Consider the following 22,171-nt stretch of genomic DNA (forward strand, 5'->3'; position numbering starts at 1 on the left):
CTATAGGAACTAATGGAAAATAATCACTTTTTATTTAAATTTAATTGGTTTCTATTATACATAATGGAATCTTCTCCACTGATTTGACATTAAACTTTACGAAACGTTTTAATTGTTATTCTGACTTCAAATTGTGTATGAAATGTGTTAATTGTAAGTCAAACACACAACAAAATATATATGCATATCACTTCAAGTCACTTATATATATATATATATATATATATATATATATATATAATAAAATGTTTTCTTATTATCATTCTTATTATTATGAGGTTTAGTTAGCAGGTGGTTCTGTTTCGACTTCTTTACTCAAGTAAAAGTGAAAAAATGAAATGTCTGAAATCTGCTGAACACAATAAAGGTAAACATGCTGACCACCTACAAAGGTCAAATATTTAATTCAACCTTTTAAATCGGGCTCTATTTTTCCACATCTCTACCATGATAGGGAGCTAGTCATCTTTCTCACATCACAATATAAAAACCTTTTTCAAATGAATGTCCCATACTTAATATTTATCGTTCCTATTTGTATCCAACTTGATATGATTTGTAACTTGATATGAAAAGGATTAAAATTCCCAGTAAAGCTTCAGAATTAATAAGAAGTACAGAGCAAAGAAAAAAGCCAAACATATATATTAATATATTATCATTTATTTTTTTGCATGGCTTATTATTGGAAAATAGCAAAGAAAACCTCATCGGTCCATTGAAGTGCATGGGCCTCCCTTTTTACACAACAAACGCTAAATGCAAGGCACATTATTCCATAAAAAAATAATCAACAGGTACAGATTTTTAAAAACATCAACAGAGAATGAAAATGGACAGCAGCATATACAATATAGTGCAGATTATTATCAATATACTCAAAGATATAAGTGCAATTTGTGATGGTAACCCACTTAGTGCAGAAGTTTGAGCTTGTACCAGCTGAATGTGTGTAAATCTTTATATCGTTTTTGGCAGAAAAGGTAGAGGATTATTGTACCTGGTAAGTGAAAGCACAAAGCAGACGTTTTTGGTTTTATATCTAGGCGGTGGGCTGAGTGGTGACTTCCTCCAGCAGTGGTCTGTAGAGTTCTGGCTCACCAATCTTCTATTTAAAGAAAAGGGAAAATAAATATCACAATATTATCAAAATGTGCTTTTACTCTTAAAATGGCACTAAAACATACTGGAATACATACAGTCTTTTTGTTTTAAATGTATTATTGTATTTTTAAAATCTTCTCTACCACGACGGCGAGATTGACAGATTTTTCCAAGTCACTTATATTTATCCCGATAATGGAAATTCACAACGATCGATTATTATTAAATCTGGTCAGTTTAACAGGAAGACGTGATTTTGCAGACTCTTACCTCCTTCTCTCCTTTCTCACGCCTCCTCAGAGACTTGATGCCCAGGACGAAAGAGCTGATGACGAGGCAGAGCTCCAGGACCGACAGGACGATCAGCACAATATTAATGCCTCCCAAAATCACCTTAAACACAAGAAGAAAAAGAAACATTCATTCTTACTTGTGTGTGAAATTATGTGGAAATTCTAAAAAAATATCCCTTTAATTACAAAAATAACACGCGTTACAGTATTTTACGGCCCGTCAGATTCTGTGACTTGATTAGGAATTGCCTCTGTTTTTAAATCACACTATGCAGTAAACTTTATTTCAATTGATGTAACCAAACAGAGCTATAGGATTTATATGTGCTCAAAAAAAAAAACGTTAAAGTCGAGAGTTTCCACCTTCCGTACTGTGACACATTTACGTTTATTTGTTTAATAATCATGAGATGATAACTAAGTAATATCTGTAAAAATCAATGACCTCTGTGTGTATTTTGACTGCTGAGATGACGTTTTCGTACACTTACCTCAACCAGGTTTCTGCCCTCAAAGCATTTCTCTTTCATGAACTGCTTCCCTGGAGGCGGCGGGACGGTTGTACCGTAATAGTTATAATCATCATCGTAGTCGTTACACATCCACCACATAAATATGTCAGCCATGTTGATGCTGTAGACAACGATGGCCGCAATGGCAAAACCCACTCCTGCAAAATTCAGGATTACATTGAGGAACACCTGAAACACAAAAAACAAACAATACACACGATAAACCCTCATGGAACTTCTACCAGCCATCGGCTATCTCGTTTATTAGTCTTAAATAATAAAGAAAGAAATAAAAGAGGAAGCAAAATGACAATGAAACAAAGCTGAAACACTAACCAGACATGGACTGGGGTACTTCTCAGAGACGATGCCAACGATGCCAAACAACACGAACTAGAGGGGAAAAAGAAAAACAAAAAAAATAAATCTTTAAACTTTAGAAGATATGAGAACTTCATGTTACAGTATGCACTTCAATCTTTGGGATCGGCTCGGATTTTCCTAACGGTGTTTATGGATTTAATGTAATTTGACATTTCAAAGAGAACTCTGTGAATTCAGACGTAAGAGGAAAAACTGCTGGAAACCAAGTGGATCTCCTTGGAATCGACTGAACAGACCCAAATTAAGTTGTATTTGTCTTCACTCTGACTTTGGGAGGAAAACTCTGACACAAGAGAACCAACGCAAACATCGTCTTGCTCACCAGTCCTCCCATCCAAAAGGGAAACCCGCTCTCATCCATTTGCCACCAAGATCCACTGTGACTGCAGAGGAGGATCGCTGCCAGGCCCATGTTGAGCAGCCCCACCATAATGTGCAGCGTCTTTGGAGAGGAAGCGCAGCGTGAACAACCAAATCACCAGTACAGCACAAATGCAGGGTTTCAGTTCTGCTTTACCTACGAAATATCTCTGATTACCACAATAACGTTGTATTCAGTTGAATTATTCCACCAAAACAACAACATTAACTCAAGAAAAAGTACTAAATTAAAAAAACAAACATTTAACGTGGCACATCAAAGCTTTAAAGCTGAAGTCCAGAGAGGAATTTAAAACAAACTTGTGGTTGTAACTCACCCCCAGTATCGACTGAGACGGTTTCTGGACCTTCAGGTGCTGAGACAGCGAGCAGCAGACGGGGCTGTAGCAGAGGCTTTTCAAGATTTGGCACATTGGAGGACAAACACTTTCGGGGTCAGAGGTCAAAGTGAACACAGTGATTCCCTCGGATTTGGTCAGGGTCACGGACATCCTGCCTGCTCCTGTAACACTGAGAGAGACAAGAGAGTACAGGATAGGGTCGGGACGATTTCTGGTTTCACCGGTTCGGTTCGGTGTATCGGGCAAAGGTTGGTATAACCGGTTCGATCCGGTCTTTGACTCAGTATCAGACCGGCTTGAAAATGTTTAAACCGGCCCAAGCCTAGCACAGGAACATTTAAAATGTACTGTATCGGGCATTACAGTAATAAGAAGCATCTGCCAGCATCGTGGAGGCCAAGTGTGTTTATTTGCAGCGTAAATATGACATGATGTATTTTAATGTTAATACACAGGCATCTTGAGTGGAGGAGATGTCATCAAATAACTAGTTTTTAACTTCGCTAACTGTTCAGGTCGTAGTAACTTGAGGGCGTATCTCAACCAGCCGGAAATACATGACGTAGTAGTCCGGGACCAGCGTGTTGTCCCGGTTCCGTCACTGCGATACTCGGTATACTCATACCGGGGGTAAAATAGTGAACTTCTTCGTGAATTTACCAGGAGGGGAAACAGTTAATGTCGGGCGGCGTGTGAAGTAGCAGAAACACGACTATCAGGAGACGTTTTCTATGTCGCCCTCCTTCCTCAGCGGACTAAAAAATGCTGCTCGCTCAGCAGCGCTGTGTTCAGTGCTGCCACCAAGTGGCCAGAAGCTATATCCACATTTAACAGAGCGTTGACACGCATTCTTGACATCTAAACAAGTTTGATGTAAAACAATAATGTACTTAAAACACCTCGTATTTTTTTAATGTCACAAACGTTTAATAGAATCCTCATACAAGTACTGGAGTAATACAACTCCCCGCCACAAACGGCAGCACCGAGTCCTGCAGTCGGTGAGAAGACGTTACGCGCCATCTTGGATTTTTACAGCGTTTTCAATACAAATATCACGCACTGTCCGATGAAGTCGTGTTTTTTATCGTTTAACACGCGCCTGACATACACGGTTTCTGCGTTGATACGTTACCAAGAAGTTTTACTATCCTCCAGTAATATTTAAATTTACACAATCACCCATTAACACGCTCGACGAGCACCCGAATGTCTTAAATGTACGAGTGAGCTAATAAACAGGACCAGGACTGTGGTTATTTACAAACTGAATACAAACTCCACTTACCCGTTTGTGTCGGAGTAAGAAGAAACACTTTAGACGGTTGTTCTCCACCTGAACGAGTCCGTCTGTCCGCTTGTTCCGCAGTTATTGTTGTTTGCTGAACGATCATCCTGTTACCAGAAGTACCTCCTCCGCAGACGGTAACCATAAACACGCTTAACCCTTCCACGACCATTCCGCTGCACATACACATAAACCTACTCTACGATGTTATTATACAACCTAAAAGTTGCTTAATTAAATATTTCTTAAAAAAAAAAGTTCCTCTCCCAGAATGGTCACGTGCTATAGGAACTAATGGAAAATAATCACTTTTTATTTAAATGTAATTGGTTTCTATTAAACATAATGGAATCTTCTCCACTGATTTGACATTAAACTTTACGAAACGTTTTAATTGTTATTCTGACTTCAAATTGTGTATGAAATGTGTTAATTGTAAGTCAAACACACAACAAAATATATATGCATATCACTTCAAGTCACTTATATATATATATATATATATATATATATATATATATATATATATATATATATATATATATATATATATATATATATATATATATATATATATATATATATATATATATGCGTATATATATAATAAAATGTTTTCTTATTATCATTCTTATTATTATGAGGTTTAGTTAGCAGGTGGTTCTGTTTCGACTTCTTTACTCAAGTAAAAGTGAAAAAATGAAATGTCTGAAATCTGCTGATCACAATAAAGGTAAACATGCTGACCACCTACAAAGGTCAAATATTTAATTCAACCTTTTAAATCGGGCTCTATTTTTCCACATCTCTACCATGATAGGGAGCTAGTCATCTTTCTCACATCACAATATAAAAACCTTTTTCAAATGAATGTCCCATACTTAATATTTATCGTTCCTATTTGTATCCAACTTGATATGATTTGTAACTTGATATGAAAAGGATTAAAATTCCCAGTAAAGCTTCAGAATTAATAAGAAGTACAGAGCAAAGAAAAAAGCCAAACATATATATTAATATATTATCATTTATTTTTTTGCATGGCTTATTATTGGAAAATAGCAAAGAAAACCTCATCGGTCCATTGAAGTGCATGGGCCTCCCTTTTTACACAACAAACGCTAAATGCAAGGCACATTATTCCATAAAAAAATAATCAACAGGTACAGATTTTTAAAAACATCAACAGAGAATGAAAATGGACAGCAGCATATACAATATAGTGCAGATTATTATCAATATACTCAAAGATATAAGTGCAATTTGTGATGGTAACCCACTTAGTGCAGAAGTTTGAGCTTGTACCAGCTGAATGTGAGTAAATCTTTATATCGTTATTGGCAGAAAAAGTACAGGATTATTGTACCTGGTAAGTGAAAGCACAAAGCAGACGTTTTTGGTTTTATATCTAGGCGGTGGGCTGAGTGGTGACTTCCTCCAGCAGTGGTCTGTAGAGTTCTGGCTCACCAATCTTCTATTTAAAGAAAAGGGAAAATAAATATCACAATATTATCAAAATGTGCTTTAACTCTTAAAATGGCACTAAAACATACTGGAATACATACAGTCTTTTTTGTTTTAAATGTATTATTGTATTTTTAAAATCTTCTCTACCACGACGGTAGAGGCACAAGTCACTTATATTTATCCCGATAATGGAATTTCACCACGATCGATTATTATTAAATCTGGTCCCGTTCCTTTTCAGTTTAACAGGAAGACGTGATTTTGCAGACTCTTACCTCCTTCTCTCCTTTCTCACGCCTCCTCAGAGACTTGATGCCCAGGACGAAAGAGCTGATGACGAGGCAGAGCTCCAGGACCGACAGGACGATCAGCACAATATTAATGCTTCTCAAAATCATCTTAAACACAAGAAGAAAAAAAACATTAATTCTTACTTGACTTTAGTTTGTGTTTCCAAATGACTTTTATTTTGGTTTCATGAAGGAAAAAAACGAAATGGAGACCTCGACTCAAAATCATGACTCACCATGTGGAAATTCTAAAAAAAAATCCCTCTAATTACAAAATAACACGCGTTACAGTATTTTACGGCCCGTCAGATTCTGTGACTTGATTAGGAATTGCCTCTGTTTTTAAATCACACTATGCAGCAAACTTTATTTCAATTGATGTAACCAAACAGAGCTATAGGATTTATATGTGCTCAAAAAAAAAAACGTTAAAGTCGAGAGTTTCCACCTTCCGTACTGTGACACATTTACGTTTATTTGTTTAATAATCATGAGATGATAACTAAGTAATATCTGTAAAAATCAATGACCTCTGTGTGTTTTTTGACTGCTGAGATGACGTTTTCGTACACTTACCTCAACCAGGTTTCTGCCCTCAAAGCATTTCTCTTTCATGAACTGCTTCCCCGGAGGCGGCGGGACGGTTGTACCGTATCTGTGGCGTGAACCGTAATAGTTATAATCATCACTGTAATATCTACACATCCACCACGTATATATGTGAGCCATGTTGATGCTGTAGAGAACAATGGCCGCGATGGCAAAGCCCACTCCTGCTAAATTCAGGATTACATTGAGGAACACCTGAAACACAAAAAACAAACAATACACACGATAAACCCTCATGGAACTTCTACCAGCCATCGGCTATCTCGTTTATTTGTCTTAAATAATAAAGAAATAAATAAAAGAGGAAGCAAAATGACAATGAAACAAAGCTGAAACACTAACCAGACATGGACTGGGGTACTTCTCAGAGACGATGCCAACGATGCCAAACAACACGAACTAGAGGGGAAAAACAAAAACAAAAAAAATAAATCTTTAAACTTTAGAAGATATGAAAACTTCATGTTACAGTAATACTGAGCAAAATAATTGGGATTCAGGATACAACCCTGATAATAAATACACTTAAAATTCTTTATGGCACTAAAACATCCTGCAATCACTTCAGTTCTCCTTTCGTTAAGAAAATAAACCGTTTTATTGCAGAGAGAACATTTATTTTCTTAGTGAACATCCTTTTTAGTGGCGAAACAAATAACCAAACAATCATAAATAGGCTAATAATAAATCACGTTAAAATGATAAATAAATACATTTAGAAAACATCTGAGAATGTTTTAAAAAAAAATACATAATACTTCCTGTATTTTTTTTCTTGTCTACAATGATAGTGTACTAGACAGCCTTTTTTTTAAAGTCCAAATAATGAAAAATCACCGCGATCAACTTATTGTGAGTGTTTTTGATCCCAATCTTCGTTAAAATCTCATTTAGTAGCAGATCAACAAACAACATTTGGGTTTCGTCCAGATGTATTTTAGCCAATACCGATCCATTAAAATGCACTTCAATCTTTGGGATCGGCTCGGATTTTCCTAACGGTGTTTATGGATTTAATGTAATTTGACATTTCAAAGAGAACTCTGTGAATTCAGACGTAAGAGGAAAAACTGCTGGAAACCAAGTGGATCTCCTTGGAATCGACTGAACAGACCCAAATTAAGTTGTATTTGTCTTCACTCTGGCTTTGGGAGGAAAACTCTGACACAAGAGAACCAACGCAAACATCGTCTTGCTCACCAGTCCTCCCATCCAAAAGGGAAACCCGGTCCTATCCATTTGCCACCAAGATCCAAAGTGAGTGCAGAGGAGGATCGCTGCCAGGCCCATGTTGAGCAGCCCCACCATAATATGCAGCGTCTGTGGAGAGGAAGCGCAGCGTGAACAACCAAATCACCAGTACAGCACAAATGCAGGGTTTCAGTTCTGCTTTACCTACGAAATATCTCTGATTACCACAATAACGTTGTATTCGGTTGAATTATTCCACCAAAACAACAACATTAACTCAAGAAAAAGTACTAAATTAAAAAAAAAAACATTTAACGTGGCACATCAAAGCTTTAAAGCTGAAGTCCAGAGAGGAATTTAAAACAAACTTGTGGTTGTAACTCACCCCCAGTATCGACTGAGACGGTTTCTGGACCTTCAGGTGCTGAGACACCGAGCAGCAGACGGGGCTGTAGCAGAGGCTTTTGAAGATTTGGCACATTGGAGGACAAACACTTTCGGGGTCAGAGGTCAAAGTGAACATAGTGATTCCCTCGGCTTTGGTCATGGTCACGGACATCCTGCCTGCTCCTGTAACACTGAGAGAGACAAGAGAGTACAGGATAGGGTCGGGACGATTTCTGGTTTCACCGGTTCGGTTCGGTGTACGGGGCAAAGGTTAGTATAACCGGTTCGGTCCGGTCTTTGACTCAGTATCAGACCGGCTTGAAAATGTTTAAACCGGCCCAAGCCTAGCACAGGAACATTTAAAATGTACTGTATCGGGCATTACAGTAATAAGAAGCATCTGCCAGCATCGTGGAGGCCAAGTGTGTTTATTTGCAGTGTAAATATGACATAATGTATTTTAATGTTAATACACAGGCATCTTGAGTGGAGGAGATGTCATCAAATAACTAGTTTTTAACTTCGCTAACTGTTCAGGTCGTAGTAACTTGAGGGCGTATCTCAACCAGCCGGAAACACATGACGTAGTAGTCCGGGACCAGCGTATTGTTCCGGTTCCGTCGCTGAGATACTCGGTATACTCATACCGGGGGTAAAATAGTGAACTTCTTCGTGAATTTACCAGGAGGGGAAACAGTTAATGTCAGGTGGCGTGTGAAGTAGCAGAAACACGAGTATCAGGAGACGTTTTCTATGTCGCCCTCCTTCCTCAGCGGACTGAAAAAATGCTGCTCGCTCAGCAGCGCTGTGTTCAGTGCTGCCACCAAGTGGCCAGAAGCTATATCCACATTTAACAGAGCGTTGACACGCATTCTTGACATCTAAACAAGTTTGATGTAAAACAATAATGTACTTAAAATCAGCTAGTATTGTTTTAATGTCACAGACGTTTAATAGGATCCTCATACAAGTACTGGAGTAATACAACTCCCCGCGACAAACGGCAGCACCGAGTCCTGCAGTCGGTGAGAAGACGTTACGCCGTCTTGGACTTTGACAGCGTTTTCAATACAAATATCACGCACTGTCCGATGAAGTCGTGTTTTTTTATCGATTAACACGCGCCTGACATACACGGTTTCTGCGTTGATACGTTACCAAGAAGTTTTACTATCCTCCAGTAATATTTAAATTTACACAATCACCCATTAACACGCTCGACGAGCACCCGGATGTCTTAAATGTACGAGTGAGCTAATAAACAGGACCAGGACTGTGGTTATTTACAAACTGAATACAAACTCCACTTACCCGTTTGTGTCGGAGGAAGAAGAAACACTTTAGACGGTTGTTCTCCACCTGAACGAGTCCGTCTGTCTGTCCGCTTGTTCCGCAGTTATTGTTGTTTGCTGAACGATCATCCTGTTACCAGAAGTACCTCCTCCGCAGACGGGAACCATAAACACGCTTAACCCTTCCACGACCGTTCCGCTGCACATACACATAAACCTACTATACGCTGTTATTATACAACCTAAAACCAACAGTTCAGAGGTTCAAAGTCGCTTAATTTATTATTTCTTAAAAAAGAAAAAAAGTTCCTCTCCCAGAATGGTCACGTGCTATAGGAACTAATGGAAAATAATCACTTTTTATTTAAATTTAATTGGTTTCTATTAAACATAATGGAATCTTCTCCACTGATTTGACATTAAACTTTATGAAACGTTTTAATTGTTATTCTGACTTCAAATAGTGTATGACGTGTGTTAATTTCTAAGTCAAACACACAACAAAATATATATAAAATAGAAATATTCCCCTGAATACAGGATAAGTGGTAGACAATGGATGGATGGAATAGGAATATTTATAGATATAAATATATACATTTTTATTCTTTACTCAAGTAAAAGTGAAAAAATGAAATGTCTGAAATCTGCTGAACACAATAAAGTTAAACATGCTGACCACCTACAAAGGTCAAAGGGCATCTCGAGCAACAGGAGAGGCCAAAATGACTACCTATATACTACTCGGTAAGTACTTTCTCTGTGTGTATATACATCTTAAATTTTGGTGGGACTTTCTAAAGTGTGTCGACTTTAATTTTTTCCTGTTCAGTAGTTTGACACCCACACTTAAGCTATCTGTGCCTCATAGTTGAAACACTGAAGAGAGGAATTTGTCACAGCATGTGTGAAGATGGCTCTCCTGTATTTCTGTGTGTTTTTGATCTACTCAAATTGAAACGCTACATTAACAGTGGTAGGCTGGTTAAAATGTACAATGGTGCTGAGAACACTGATCATCGATCCCCTGCTGATTTCGCCTGGGTTCTTGAACCCAGTTACCGTGAGCTGCCACGTGGAGGCACAGCAGGAGTCTTGGTGATGTAGAGGCACTTCAATCAATAGGTAATGCCTTATCAAAGGTTACCTTCCACTTTTATTTCTGACCTGAAGTGCCTCTCATCACCCTGTGGCATATTGCACACCAACTCACAACATTTTTTACCTAAAAGTGCTCAGGGGCTTGCAGTCGGTTGAGCAGCTGCGGCGCCTGGCTCTAAAAACTGCGTCCGTCTTGATCTGGTGAGATTATTGTTGCCCACGTGTGCATGACGTCGGAGCAAGTCGGACACAAAACTAACCGGCATGCATTGTGGGCGATCGACTCTGCGCAGGCCTGACACTGGCTCGCCTGTGTGAGTCTAATATTTAACGCTAGATCGTGGGCTGAAGTCTCAGGATGTGCAATTCAATTCAATTCAATTCAATTCAATTCAATTCAATTCAATTCAATTCAATTCAATCTAATTTTATTTATAGTGTCAAATCACAACAGAAGTCATCTCAGGACACTTAACACATTGAGCAGGACTAGAATACACTCATGATTTTCAGAGTCAATACATTTTCAAATTCCCAACATCACCCAGGGGCAAGCGTTACAGCGACAGTGGCGAGAAAAAACTGCCTTAATAGGCTTTTAGGCAGAAATCTTGTGCAGCCCAGGCCCTTGGGTTCCAACTGCATTAGGTGTTGGTAGTATGGTAGTGGTAGCATTAACAGTAGTGGTGGTATTAACAGAAGCAATAGTATCAACAGTAGTAGTCCATGGCAGCAGGCGCAGCCACGCCGAGATGGATCCATCCCAACCACGTCGCCGTAGACCAGAAAGCAGGAGTAGTTGCGCGGTCACACAGCGGGCAGGTGGAGCTACAATGTGGTGTTTCCAGCGTCAGGCCAGTTAGCAGTCTGCATCGGTCGGGACTTCAGTGGACTCTGCTGGACCAGAAAGCATAGCCAGACTCCTGGGAGTGATCCTGGGAGTAGTCAAGTTAGTGACAGTAGAGATGCCGATTTTAGTCAATTACTTTAATTAAAAATACTGGCAGTAAGAGGCAAACAAGACCACAACATCGGTGCAGTCCGGACCAGGTTCCACCACGGTCCAGGGAGACCTGCTAGGCAAGAGAGCACAGGGGCTCCGGGGGAACATACACAGAGAGAGAGAGAGAGAGAGAGAGAGAGAGAGAGAGAGAGAGAGAGAGAGAGAGGCTCAGTTTGTCACTATAATCCCCCAGCAGTCTAGGCCTATAGGGTCATTCCGTGTCATTTCATCAAATGCCTCCCACCTGACCATCTTAGAATGTCCTGAAAAAATTTGAGTACAAAGACACACTTGTTAATAGGACAAATCCAAAATATTAGGTCTCTACTGTCAACAGTTTTCTCATGAAACGTCATTGAATGAAGGGTAGTTTAGACGGTTTTTGGCATCATGCTCTGAAAAGCCATTTTTAAACGACATTATCTGGAAAACTATCTCACCTGTGGCCTTCAAAATTTCTACAGTGTATATCTGTTACTAAACGCCTCGAGCCTTACGAAAAGATAAAATTAAAAATGTAGCACAGTTGTAGTTACAGAGGCAATACGTCCTTGAATGTGAGCTGAAAGCAGCTTTTAATGTCTTAAACCATGAACAAACATAGCATAATATTGAAGACTGTACATTTTGTCATACTGTAAGTATATAAATTACACAACCAAATCAAATAATAATCTTAATTTGAGCATAAGATTTTACATTACAGTACAAAAGTCTCCAAAGTTTGATATTGAATAACAGTTTGTCTCCCTCTCTTTTAGATCCAATTCCTTCGTCACATTCATTAATTTGGCAGTCACTTTACAAATTGTCTAATGTACATCTCTGCTCTGTTGTGCTCATCTTTTTGATGGCATACATGCGCCCAGTTTCTGTAGAGGGAACGTCAAATCCTGCAATTCTATGCTGCAGTGGGACATTGCACATCTTCTCTTCTTGGCCAGTAGAAACTCTTGGTAGGGCCATGTGGGTGCATGAACTGAACCAGTACATCTTCATCTGAAACATCTCTGATACTTCCTATCCACCATTTCTGATCATAACTCACATATTGTCTCATAGTGAGCATAGAGACAAACTGTTATTCAATATCAAACTTTGGAGACTTTTCTACTGTAATGTAAAATCTTTATGCTCAAATTAAGATTATTATTTGATTTGGTTGTGGTATTTATATACTTAAAGTATGACAAAATGTACAGTCTTCAATATTATGCTATGTTTGTTCATGGTTTAAGACATTAAAAGCTGCTTTCACCATGTTTAACTCACATTCAAGGACTTATTGCCTCTGTAACTACAACTGTGCTACATTTTAATGTTTTAATGAGGCAGTAGCATTTAGTCACATGTAAGTCTTTGGTAAATGGTAAAAAACACAATTGAAATGCCCTGCTGTGATGTTTACTTGTAGGATATTAAGATATGCAGTACCAAAAACGGACACAAAAACCCCACCAATATCAGGATTTTAAAAAATCACTGTGACAAAATGAGGCAAAACACCCTCTCGATTTTTTAATATGATTTTAACAAGAATATGATCTTTCAAAAAAAGTAAGTTTGGACCTGATACGTGTTGTCAGTTTTTTGGAATATGACTCTGAAGTTGGGCAAAGATGTGTTAACTTCCATTTTTGAGCCTTAATATCTGTGAAACTAATAATCTAAGAGAAACCATATTTTGTAGAATGTTTAAGCTAACACCAGAGATAGAGCTAGAAGTGATAGAAGTCTTTTATCTGCAAAAATGGGAGCTCAGCCACTCTTCAAATGTACTACTTTATTTCAACAAGCCCCTTTTTAAGTACCTACCATACTAGGTTATCATTGAGCTACACCCCTGATATTTCATGTCTGGAGGCTATTAGTAACGGATATACTCTGTAAAAATTTTGAAGGCCACAGGTGAGATAGTTTTCCAGATATTGCTGTTTAAAAATGGCTTTTCAGAGCATGATGCCAAAAACCGTCTAAACTACCCTTCATTCAATGATGTTTCATGAGAAAACTATTGACAGTAGAGACCTAATATTTTGGATTACTCCTATTAACAAGTGTGTCTTTGTACTTGAATTTTTTCAGGACATTCTGAGATGGTCAGGTGGGAAGATTTTCAGAAATTTGATGAAATGACACGGAATGACCCTATAGCAGCTTAACCAAGAGCTGGCTCAGGGCAAACCTGAGCCATCGCATCTAACAGGATGAAACTTTTTCTATGACTACCTGTCAAATCTTTGAAAACCGATGGAAACTGTCCAACTGGAGCGCAGCTTTTAGGCTCCGCCTCCTGCCGCTCCGCCTGCTCTAGTCTACTTTCCAGGCGAGGCGCAGTTCACCTCCAACGAGCCTATTCATTTTGAGGTCCCATGTACCGGGCATTGAACCCTCACCTTCTACCTTTTTTTTTCATTCACTAAATGTGGGAAAACCGGAGCGCCCGGCGAAAACCCAAAACTGCTACCAGATTAGCCGACAAATAAAGCTCAGAAAGCCTCCGGTCCAGCACTTGAACCCTCACCTTCTACCTTTTTTTTTCATTCACTAAATGTGGGAAAACCGGAGCGCCCGGCGAAAACCCAAAACTGCTACCAGATTAGCCAACAAATAAAGCTCAGAAAGCCTCCGGTCCAGCACTTGAACCCTCACCTTCTACCTTTTTTTTCATTCACTAAATGTGGGAAAACCGGAGCGCCCGGCGAAAACCCAAAACTGCTACCAGATTAGCCGACTAATAAAGCTCAGAAAGCCTCGGGTCCAGCACTTGAACCCTCACCTTCTACCTTTTTTTTTCATTCACTAAATGTGGGAAAACCGGAGCGCCCGGCGAAAACCCAAAACTGCTACTAGATTAGCCGACAAATAAAGCTCAGAAAGCCTCGGGTCCAGCACTTGAACCCTCACCTTCTACCTTGTTTTTTCATTCACTAAATGTGGGAAAACCGGAGCGCCCGGCGAAAACCCAAAACTGCTACCAGATTAGCCGACAAATAAAGCTCAGAAAGCCTCCGGTCCAGCACTTGAACCCTCACCTTCTACCTTTTTTTTTCATTCACTAAATGTGGGAAAACCGGAGCGCCCGGCGAAAACCCAAAACTGCTACCAGATTAGCCGACAAATAAAGCTCAGAAAGCCTCGGGTCCAGCACTTGAACCCTCACCTTCTACCTTGTTTTTTCATTCACTAAATGTGGGACAAACCAGAGCGCCCGGCGAAAACCCAAAACTGCTACCAGAGAAGCCGACAGATAAAGCTCAGAAAGCCTCGGGTCCAGCACTTGAACCCTCACCTTTCTACCTGTATGGTTTTTTTTCTTCACTAAATGTGGGACAAACCGGAGCGCCCGGCGAAAACCCTTTCCTTTTTGTTTGTCGTGCGTTTAGACCGGTGAAACCGATCTGAAGCACCTGCGGCAAGCTTTGCCGACTGACAGGAAGAACCTGCAGATGGCGTTACGCTTTTTCTGCGTCAGGTGATGTTTGACGAGGCAGGCGAAGCGTTCTTCAAGTGCTGGGTCACCTGATGACAAGTCGAGCAGCAACATGGCCCTGTCACTGCCCAGATCCTGGACAAGCGACGTGAGATTTTTGAAAATCTTTCCGTTAATATCAAAATCGACACCCTCGACTTCGAGCAACGTTCTTTCGGTCAGGCGCCTGATGATGTCCTCGATTTGTTTTGGGGCGTAGAGCACATTTGCTTTCAGGTAAATGTGCGAAACCAGCGTCTGCACGATTATCTCCACGGCACACTCCCTTCTCCGCTGCGCTGCAGCATCCTGCTGATGTTCGGCAGGAGTTGGCGAAGCTTTGCTGACCTTGGTGACCTCTGGTGACTCGGTTGCAGGGCCCATGATAGCCCGCGGTGGTGTTGTTGCAGGGCCCATGATAGCCAACACCATGTTGTCAACGTGTGTGTTGACCTGAGTGCTTAAATAGTACGCCATGACTCCCAGGAAAGTCAGCACTCTGTTGTGGATCTCATGGTACTGTTGGGCATTTCGCCGGTTCCTTGGTGTTGCGAGGGTGCCGGATGCCCGTGTGGGGCTCAAGTGACGATAGAGGAAATCACTCATTGCTTGTGTGATTACCAGGGTTCTACCTGCTTGAGCGTTCATGCGGTTTGGCATCTCACAGAGCACATCTACAGCCTGGGCTCCCTCAGCAGTCTCTTCCACAAACTGGCTGACGACCTCAGTTATGTCTGATGACTTGCTTGACTGTTTGCGTGGTGTACAGCACAGGAACGCCTTCCTCAGTTGTGCCAGCATCCGAGCGAGCATCACCTTGGCAAAGAGGTTTGCAGAACACTTCTTGATTTTCTTCTGGATTTCCTGCGTGGACGCTTCCCTGTTCTGTTGGGATGCTGGACTTGCAGGTCTTGATGTTGGACTTGCAGCTCCTGATGTTGGACTTGCAGCTCCTGATGTTGGACTTGCAGCTCCTGATGTTGGACTTGTAGCTCTTGATGCTAGACTTTCAGCTTCTGACTCCAAACTCTTCAGTTCTTCAGCAATTTCTCCTGCAACGATTGAAATCTGCAGAGAACATTCTGATTCCATCGCCTCGTAGTCAGACTCTGGCAAGTTATCCAAGAGAGGCTGCATGAAATCCCTCATCTCGGTCTCAATTTTGTCCCGCGGGGACTCCTGTGATGACAGAGAGGACTGATCCTCTTCAGAGTCAGTTGCAAGTAATGGAAGGATGTCTTGTGACTTGGTGACACTCAGACCTGGACCCTTCCTACGTGGTCGTGGTGTCAACGAGCTTTTCATTTTCTTCATGAAAGCCTTTATCATCTTGGCGGCGTGACTGACCATTTTGTGGAGTCGGCGAGGTGGAGTGTTGTGCAGGATGAATTCAGAGCTTTGATTCTCTGACAGGGCAGTTTTGACGCTGACTGCGACATCTTTCCCAATCAAGTCTTCCAAGCTCTGACCGCTGGCACAACTGAGTTCCTCACCAACATCCATGACATCTTTGAAGGTCTGTGTGACTTTGTTGCACAGGTTGGCCTTGATGTCTTCCTCGGTCGGACTGACATTCCCAGCCTGTGGAGCATGAATCCCTTTCCCGGTCTCGCTTGCTTTCATGCTCGTCAGCGCTGACAGGAACAGTGATGACACCGTTCTCACGATGTCCAGCAGCAGCTCCGCCAGCAGGAGTTTGGTGTTGTCATCTGGATTACCAGATTTCAGCACTGTGTACTGTCCATGTGTCAGCCTTTCAAAGAAGCCTTTGATCAGTGGACGAATGGTGTGTGAGATGTCTGGTTGTTCCGCCATTGAAGACATTTATGAATCTGTGTTGAACGTGAATGTGGATGGAAATGTGTTGGATTGTTGATTATTGAAGTGACGATGCTAAGTTTCTTCCTTCTTTGCTCTGTCTCTGTATGTCTTCTACTGAAAACACTCTAAATCTGTTTGGTATTGCATCCTATTTATAGACTTTTTTCATGACGTCACAGGTAGATCAAAGACAGATGGAACGTCGCTGTCGAGATCAGAGCTCTACTGACGTCACAGCTGAGATCAAAGCTCCACTGACGTCACAGCTGTCTCCGACATCTGAGCACGCGTGCTCACGTGACATCTGAGCACGGGAGACAGCTGTGACGTCACACCTGACGTCTGAGCGCGGGAGACAGCACAGGGGCCTCATTTATAAAACTGTGCGTAGGATCCTTACTAAAAGTTTACGTACGCCCAAAAGCGCAATGTTTCTTTTATAAATCACAGGATCACCTACAAGTGTGCGTACCTGAATCCCGCCCTGTACACGCCCACATTTTACTATGTTAATGAGCCGGTGTTGTGCCAGTGTAGGTATCCCCGACAGAAATTGTTTCCCCTGGCTGCGGTAGCGCGCATTCATTCTGGCTTCAATTACGTCTATTTAAGCTCGGGGATACCTACACTGGCACAACACCTGGTCCGGCGCAAAGCAGCAGCGCACCCCGGACGCATGGCACATAAGCGGTCGGGTGCTCACTGATGCCGTCCTGCAACTTCAGCGAGACACAATCACCGCCATCAACAACGTTGCAGATGAGCTACGGCAAACGCGCACTGTGATTAATAAAATACTACGTTTACAGTGAACATTGATTGTTGTCTTCCTTATCTTACAAACGCATAACATCCTCACGTCACGGATTCTTGCGCCCTGTTGATACCCCTCCAGTCGGGCAGGGGGCCGTGGCTCGGGCCATCGATACATTTGCGCTCTCCACGCTCCACGACTGAGCGCGCACGAGCGCATTTCATCTGCGCTCTGGTGGTTTAAAAACGAGGATAAAGTGTAAGAATTATACGATGGCTTAATGGCTGTATGTATGTGTGTTGATGATATATGCACATACATAAGGAGAATATTTAGTTATTCCCGCTGTGTTCTACAGGGATCTAATGGAGGATATTTATACTGTATTACATGCATTTGGGCCGTCTCCTCCTCCTGCGGTGACAGCGCTGATTCAATATTTCAAAATTATTTTGATTTAAGATACAAGTCAGATTTTCAAAGAAGGTGTTAATATGAAAAAAACTATCACTCATTAAAAGCGTCAAAAACATTGCTGGAGTTCATCATGATAACGCAGATCTAACGTATGATATGGAGTGTAATTAAATGTGTGCGAGTCATCAAAAATAGCTGTGACTGTTATGAATGAACACAGTTTATGTTGTTTGCCCTTTTAATACCTTTTATGAATTTATAATGGTTGTGTATTGCACTGCTTGAGTGGGTGATTTGATAGTTCTGTCAGCGTAGGGTAAGAGTCTGGAAGACGTTCCAATCAGCAATAAGTCGTCATGAAGTACTGTCCCATTTGTATTTCTACCATTTCAAGCCATTGAAGCCTCTCACAGCCATTTACCAGGACGTCATTTCCCCAGATCAGCGCCTTCTCAAATGCACCACCTGCTGGTGGAAAGAGTGCAACACATTCATAAACGTAAAAAATGCATCAAGGTTAAAACATCTTGAACACGGCAGCCTACATACTTATTATCACAGGCTCATTTGTAATATCATGAACATTTGTAATATGATTGCATTCATGTCAGCAAAGACTCAATAAAAATGTGATGAATTAGCTCATTAAAATTAAAAAGTGGTCTCTTATAGAAAGTGGACATTTTAATAATGTGAATGGGGGAGAATCGTATTTAATACATACTTTGGAAGAGTTGTCTAATGTTATTCAGAGCCATTTAAAATAAGTCATTCATTTTTTATACATGTTGAAACACTGTATTGTCTTTGTTACGATACAGTAAAGTAGTATCTGGTTGTTAATACTCTGTACTGTTCCACAGCCGAGGAGCCGCTGAGCAGGAAGCTCCGCCCCCCATGGTGAAGCTTGGTGGGGGGACCTGGAGGAGCAGGAGGCTGCTGGCCGCTGACGTATTTCCGGGTGAGCAGCAGAACTTTGAGGTTGATGCGGGATGAGACTGGACGCCATTGTAGTGAGTGAGGACGGGCTTCTATGTTCCTGTTTGCGGACTCTCATCAGGATCCCGCAGGGCTGGTCTGGATAGAGTGCTGAGCTGTCTCCCGCGCTCAGACGTCAGGTGTGACGTCACAGCGGTCTCCCGTGCTCAGATGTCACGTGAGCTGTGTCACGTGCTCAGATGTCGGAGACAGCTGTGACGTCAGTAAAGCTTTGATCTCAGCTGTGACGTCGGTGGAGCTTTGATCTCGACAGCGACGTTCCATCTGGCTTTGATCTACCTGTGACGTCAAGAAAAAAGTCTATAAATAGGATGCAATACCAAACAGATTTAGAGTGTTTTCAGTAGAAGACATACAGAGACAGAGAGAGGAAGGAAGAAACTTATCATCTTCACATCAATAATCAACAATCCAACACATTTCCATCCACATTCACGTTCAACACAGATTCATAAATGTCTTCAATGGCGGAACAACCAGACATCTCACACACCATTCGTCCACTGATCAAAGGCTTCTTTGAAAGGCTGACACATGGACAGTACACAGTGCTGAAATCTGGTAATCCAGATGACAACACCAAACTCCTGCTGGCGGAGCTGCTGCTGGACATCGTGAGAACGGTGTCATCACTGTTCCTGTCAGCGATGACGAGCATGAAAGCAAGCGAGACCGGGAAAGGGATTCATGCTCCACAGGCTGGGAATGTCAGTCCGACCGAGGAAGACATCAAGGCCAACCTGTGCAACAAAGTCACACAGACCTTCAAAGATGTCATGGATGTTGGTGAGGAACTCAGTTGTGCCAGCAGTCAGAGCTTGGAAGACTTGATTGGGAAAGATGTCGCAGTCAGCGTCAAAACTGCCCTGTCAGAGAATCAAAGCTCTGAATTCATCCTGCACAACACTCCACCTCGCCGACTCCACAAAATGGTCAGTCACGCCGCCAAGATGATAAAGGCTTTCATGAAGAAAATGAAAAGCTCGTTGACACCACGACCACGTAGGAAGGGTCCAGGTCTGAGTGTCACCAAGTCACAAGACATCCTTCCATTACTTGCAACTGACTCTGAAGAGGATCAGTCCTCTCTGTCATCACAGGAGTCCCCGCGGGACAAAATTGAGACCGAGATGAGGGATTTCATGCAGCCTCTCTTGGATAACTTGCCAGAGTCTGACTACGAGGCGATGGAATCAGAATGTTCTCTGCAGATTTCAATCGTTGCAGGAGAAATTGCTGAAGAACTGAAGAGTTTGGAGTCAGAAGCTGAAAGTCTAGCATCAAGAGCTACAAGTCCAACATCAGGAGCTGCAAGTCCAACATCAGGAGCTGCAAGTCCAACATCAGGAGCTACAAGTCCAACATCAGGAGCTACAAGTCCAACATCAGGAGCTGCAAGTCCAGCATCCCAACAGAACAGGGAAGCGTCCACGCAGGAAATCGAGAAGAAAATCAAGAAGTGTTCTGCAAACCTCTTTGCCAAGGTGATGCTCGCTCGGATGCTGGCACAACTGAGGAACGCGTTCCTGTGCTGTACACCACGCAAACAGTCAAGCAAGTCATCAGACATAACTGAGGTCGTCAGCCAGTTTGTGGAAGAGACTGCTGAGGGAGCCCAGGCTGTAGATGTGCTCTGTGAGATGCCAAACCGCATGAACGCTCAAGCAGGTAGAACCCTGGTAATCACACAAGCAATGAGTGATTTCCTCTATCGTCACTTGAGACCCAGACAGGAACCCGGCACCCTCGCAACACCAAGGAACCGGCGAAATGCCCAACAGTACCATGAGATCCACAACAGAGTGCTGACTTTCCTGGGAGTCATGGCGTACTATTTAAGCACTCAGGTCAACACACACGTTGACAACATGGTGTTGGCTATCATGGGCCCTGCAACAACACCACCGCGGGCTATCATGGGCCCTGCAACCGAGTCACCAGAGGTCACCAAGGTCAGCAAAGCTTCGCCAACTCCTGCCGAACATCAGCAGGATGCTGCAGCGCAGCGGAGAAGGGAGTGTGCCGTGGAGATAATCGTGCAGACGCTGGTTTCGCACATTTACCTGAAAGCAAATGTGCTCACCGCCCCAAAACAAATCGAGGACATCATCAGGCGCCTGACCGAAAGAACGTTGCTCGAAGTCGAGGGTGTCGATTTTGATATTAACGGAAAGATTTTCAAAAATCTCACGTCGCTTGTCCAGGATCTGGGCAGTGACAGGGCCATGTTGCTGCTTGACTTGACATCAGGTGACCCAGCACTTGAAGAACGCTTCGCCTGCCTCGTCAAACATCACCTGACACAGAAAAAGCGTAACGCCGTCTGCAGGTTCTTCCTGTCAGTCGGCAAAGCTTGCCGCAGGTGCTTCAGATCGGTTTCACCGGTCTAAACGCACGACAAACAAAAAGGAAAGGGTTTTCGCCGGGCGCTCCGGTTTGTCCCACATTTAGTGAATGAAAAAAAAAGGTAGCAGGTGAGGGTTCAAGTGCTGGACCCGAGGCTTTCTGAGCTTTATCTGTCGGCTAATCTGGTAGCAGTTTTGGGTTTTCGCCGGGCGCTCCGGTTTGTCCCACATTTACTGAATGAAAAAACAAGGTAGAAGGTGAGGGTTCAAGTGCTGGACCGGAGGCTTTCTGAGCTTTATTTGTCGGCTTCTCTGGTAGCAGTTTTGGGTTTTCGCCGGGCGCTCCGGTTTGTCCCACATTTAGTGAATGAAAAAACAAGGTAGAAGGTGAGGGTTCAACTGCTGGACCCGAGGCTTTCTGAGCTTTATTTGTCGGCTTCTCTGGTAGCAGTTTTGGGTTTTCGCCGGGCGCTCCGGTTTGTCCCACATTTAGTGAATGAAAAAACAAGGTAGAAGGTGAGGGTTCAACTGCTGGACCCGAGGCTTTCTGAGCTTTATTTGTCGGCTTCTCTGGTAGCAGTTTTGGGTTTTCGCCGGGCGCTCCGGTTTGTCCCACATTTAGTGAATGAAAAAACAAGGTAGAAGGTGAGGGTTCAAGTGCTGGACTTGAGGCTTTCTGAGCTTTATTTGTCGGCTAATCTTGTAGCAGTTTTGGGTTTT

The 22,171-nt window shown here is 42.2% G+C and overlaps 2 protein-coding genes across 2 annotated transcripts; both read right to left on the reverse strand.

The window, feature by feature from the left end:
* Positions 1-641: 641 nt before the first annotated feature.
* Positions 642-4,433, reverse strand: LOC311024433 (uncharacterized protein). The gene is made up of 7 exons (XM_084026842.1): positions 4,304-4,433; positions 2,992-3,184; positions 2,616-2,735; positions 2,246-2,302; positions 1,889-2,098; positions 1,375-1,497; positions 642-1,108 (listed from the first exon to the last, which is right to left on the reverse strand). Exons 2-7 carry the CDS (start codon positions 3,163-3,165, stop codon positions 1,043-1,045), a joined length of 750 nt encoding a protein of 249 aa, XP_083882968.1. The 5' UTR covers positions 3,166-3,184; positions 4,304-4,433; the 3' UTR covers positions 642-1,042.
* An 877-nt stretch (positions 4,434-5,310) lies between these two features.
* On the reverse strand, positions 5,311-9,699 carry tmem176l.4 (transmembrane protein 176l.4). The gene is made up of 7 exons (XM_084026841.1): positions 9,559-9,699; positions 8,246-8,438; positions 7,870-7,989; positions 7,012-7,068; positions 6,637-6,864; positions 6,046-6,168; positions 5,311-5,777 (listed from the first exon to the last, which is right to left on the reverse strand). The coding sequence occupies exons 2-7, from the start codon at positions 8,417-8,419 to the stop codon at positions 5,712-5,714; spliced, it is 768 nt and encodes a 255-aa protein (XP_083882967.1). The 5' UTR covers positions 8,420-8,438; positions 9,559-9,699; the 3' UTR covers positions 5,311-5,711.
* Between the last annotated feature and the right edge of the window lie 12,472 nt (positions 9,700-22,171).

Source organism: Eutrigla gurnardus (genome assembly GCF_963514095.1).
Source record: "Eutrigla gurnardus genome assembly, chromosome: 14".
Taxonomy (NCBI): domain Eukaryota; kingdom Metazoa; phylum Chordata; class Actinopteri; order Perciformes; family Triglidae; genus Eutrigla; species Eutrigla gurnardus.

Coding starts and splice junctions, on each gene's coding strand:
- LOC311024433 (XM_084026842.1), bottom strand. CDS start 3,165: ATGTCCGTGACCCTGACCAAATCCGAGGGAATCACTGTGTTCACTTTG. Junction 2,099..2,245: donor AGTACCCCAGTCCATGTCTG/GTTAGTGTTTCA, acceptor TTTGTGTTTCAG/GTGTTCCTCAATGTAATCCT. Junction 1,109..1,374: donor GTGAGAAAGGAGAGAAGGAG/GTAAGAGTCTGC, acceptor TTCTTTAAATAG/AAGATTGGTGAGCCAGAACT.
- tmem176l.4 (XM_084026841.1), bottom strand. CDS start 8,419: ATGTCCGTGACCATGACCAAAGCCGAGGGAATCACTATGTTCACTTTG. Junction 7,069..7,869: donor CCTTTTGGATGGGAGGACTG/GTGAGCAAGACG, acceptor TTTCCCCTCTAG/TTCGTGTTGTTTGGCATCGT. Junction 6,169..6,636: donor AGGGCAGAAACCTGGTTGAG/GTAAGTGTACGA, acceptor CTTGTGTTTAAG/ATGATTTTGAGAAGCATTAA.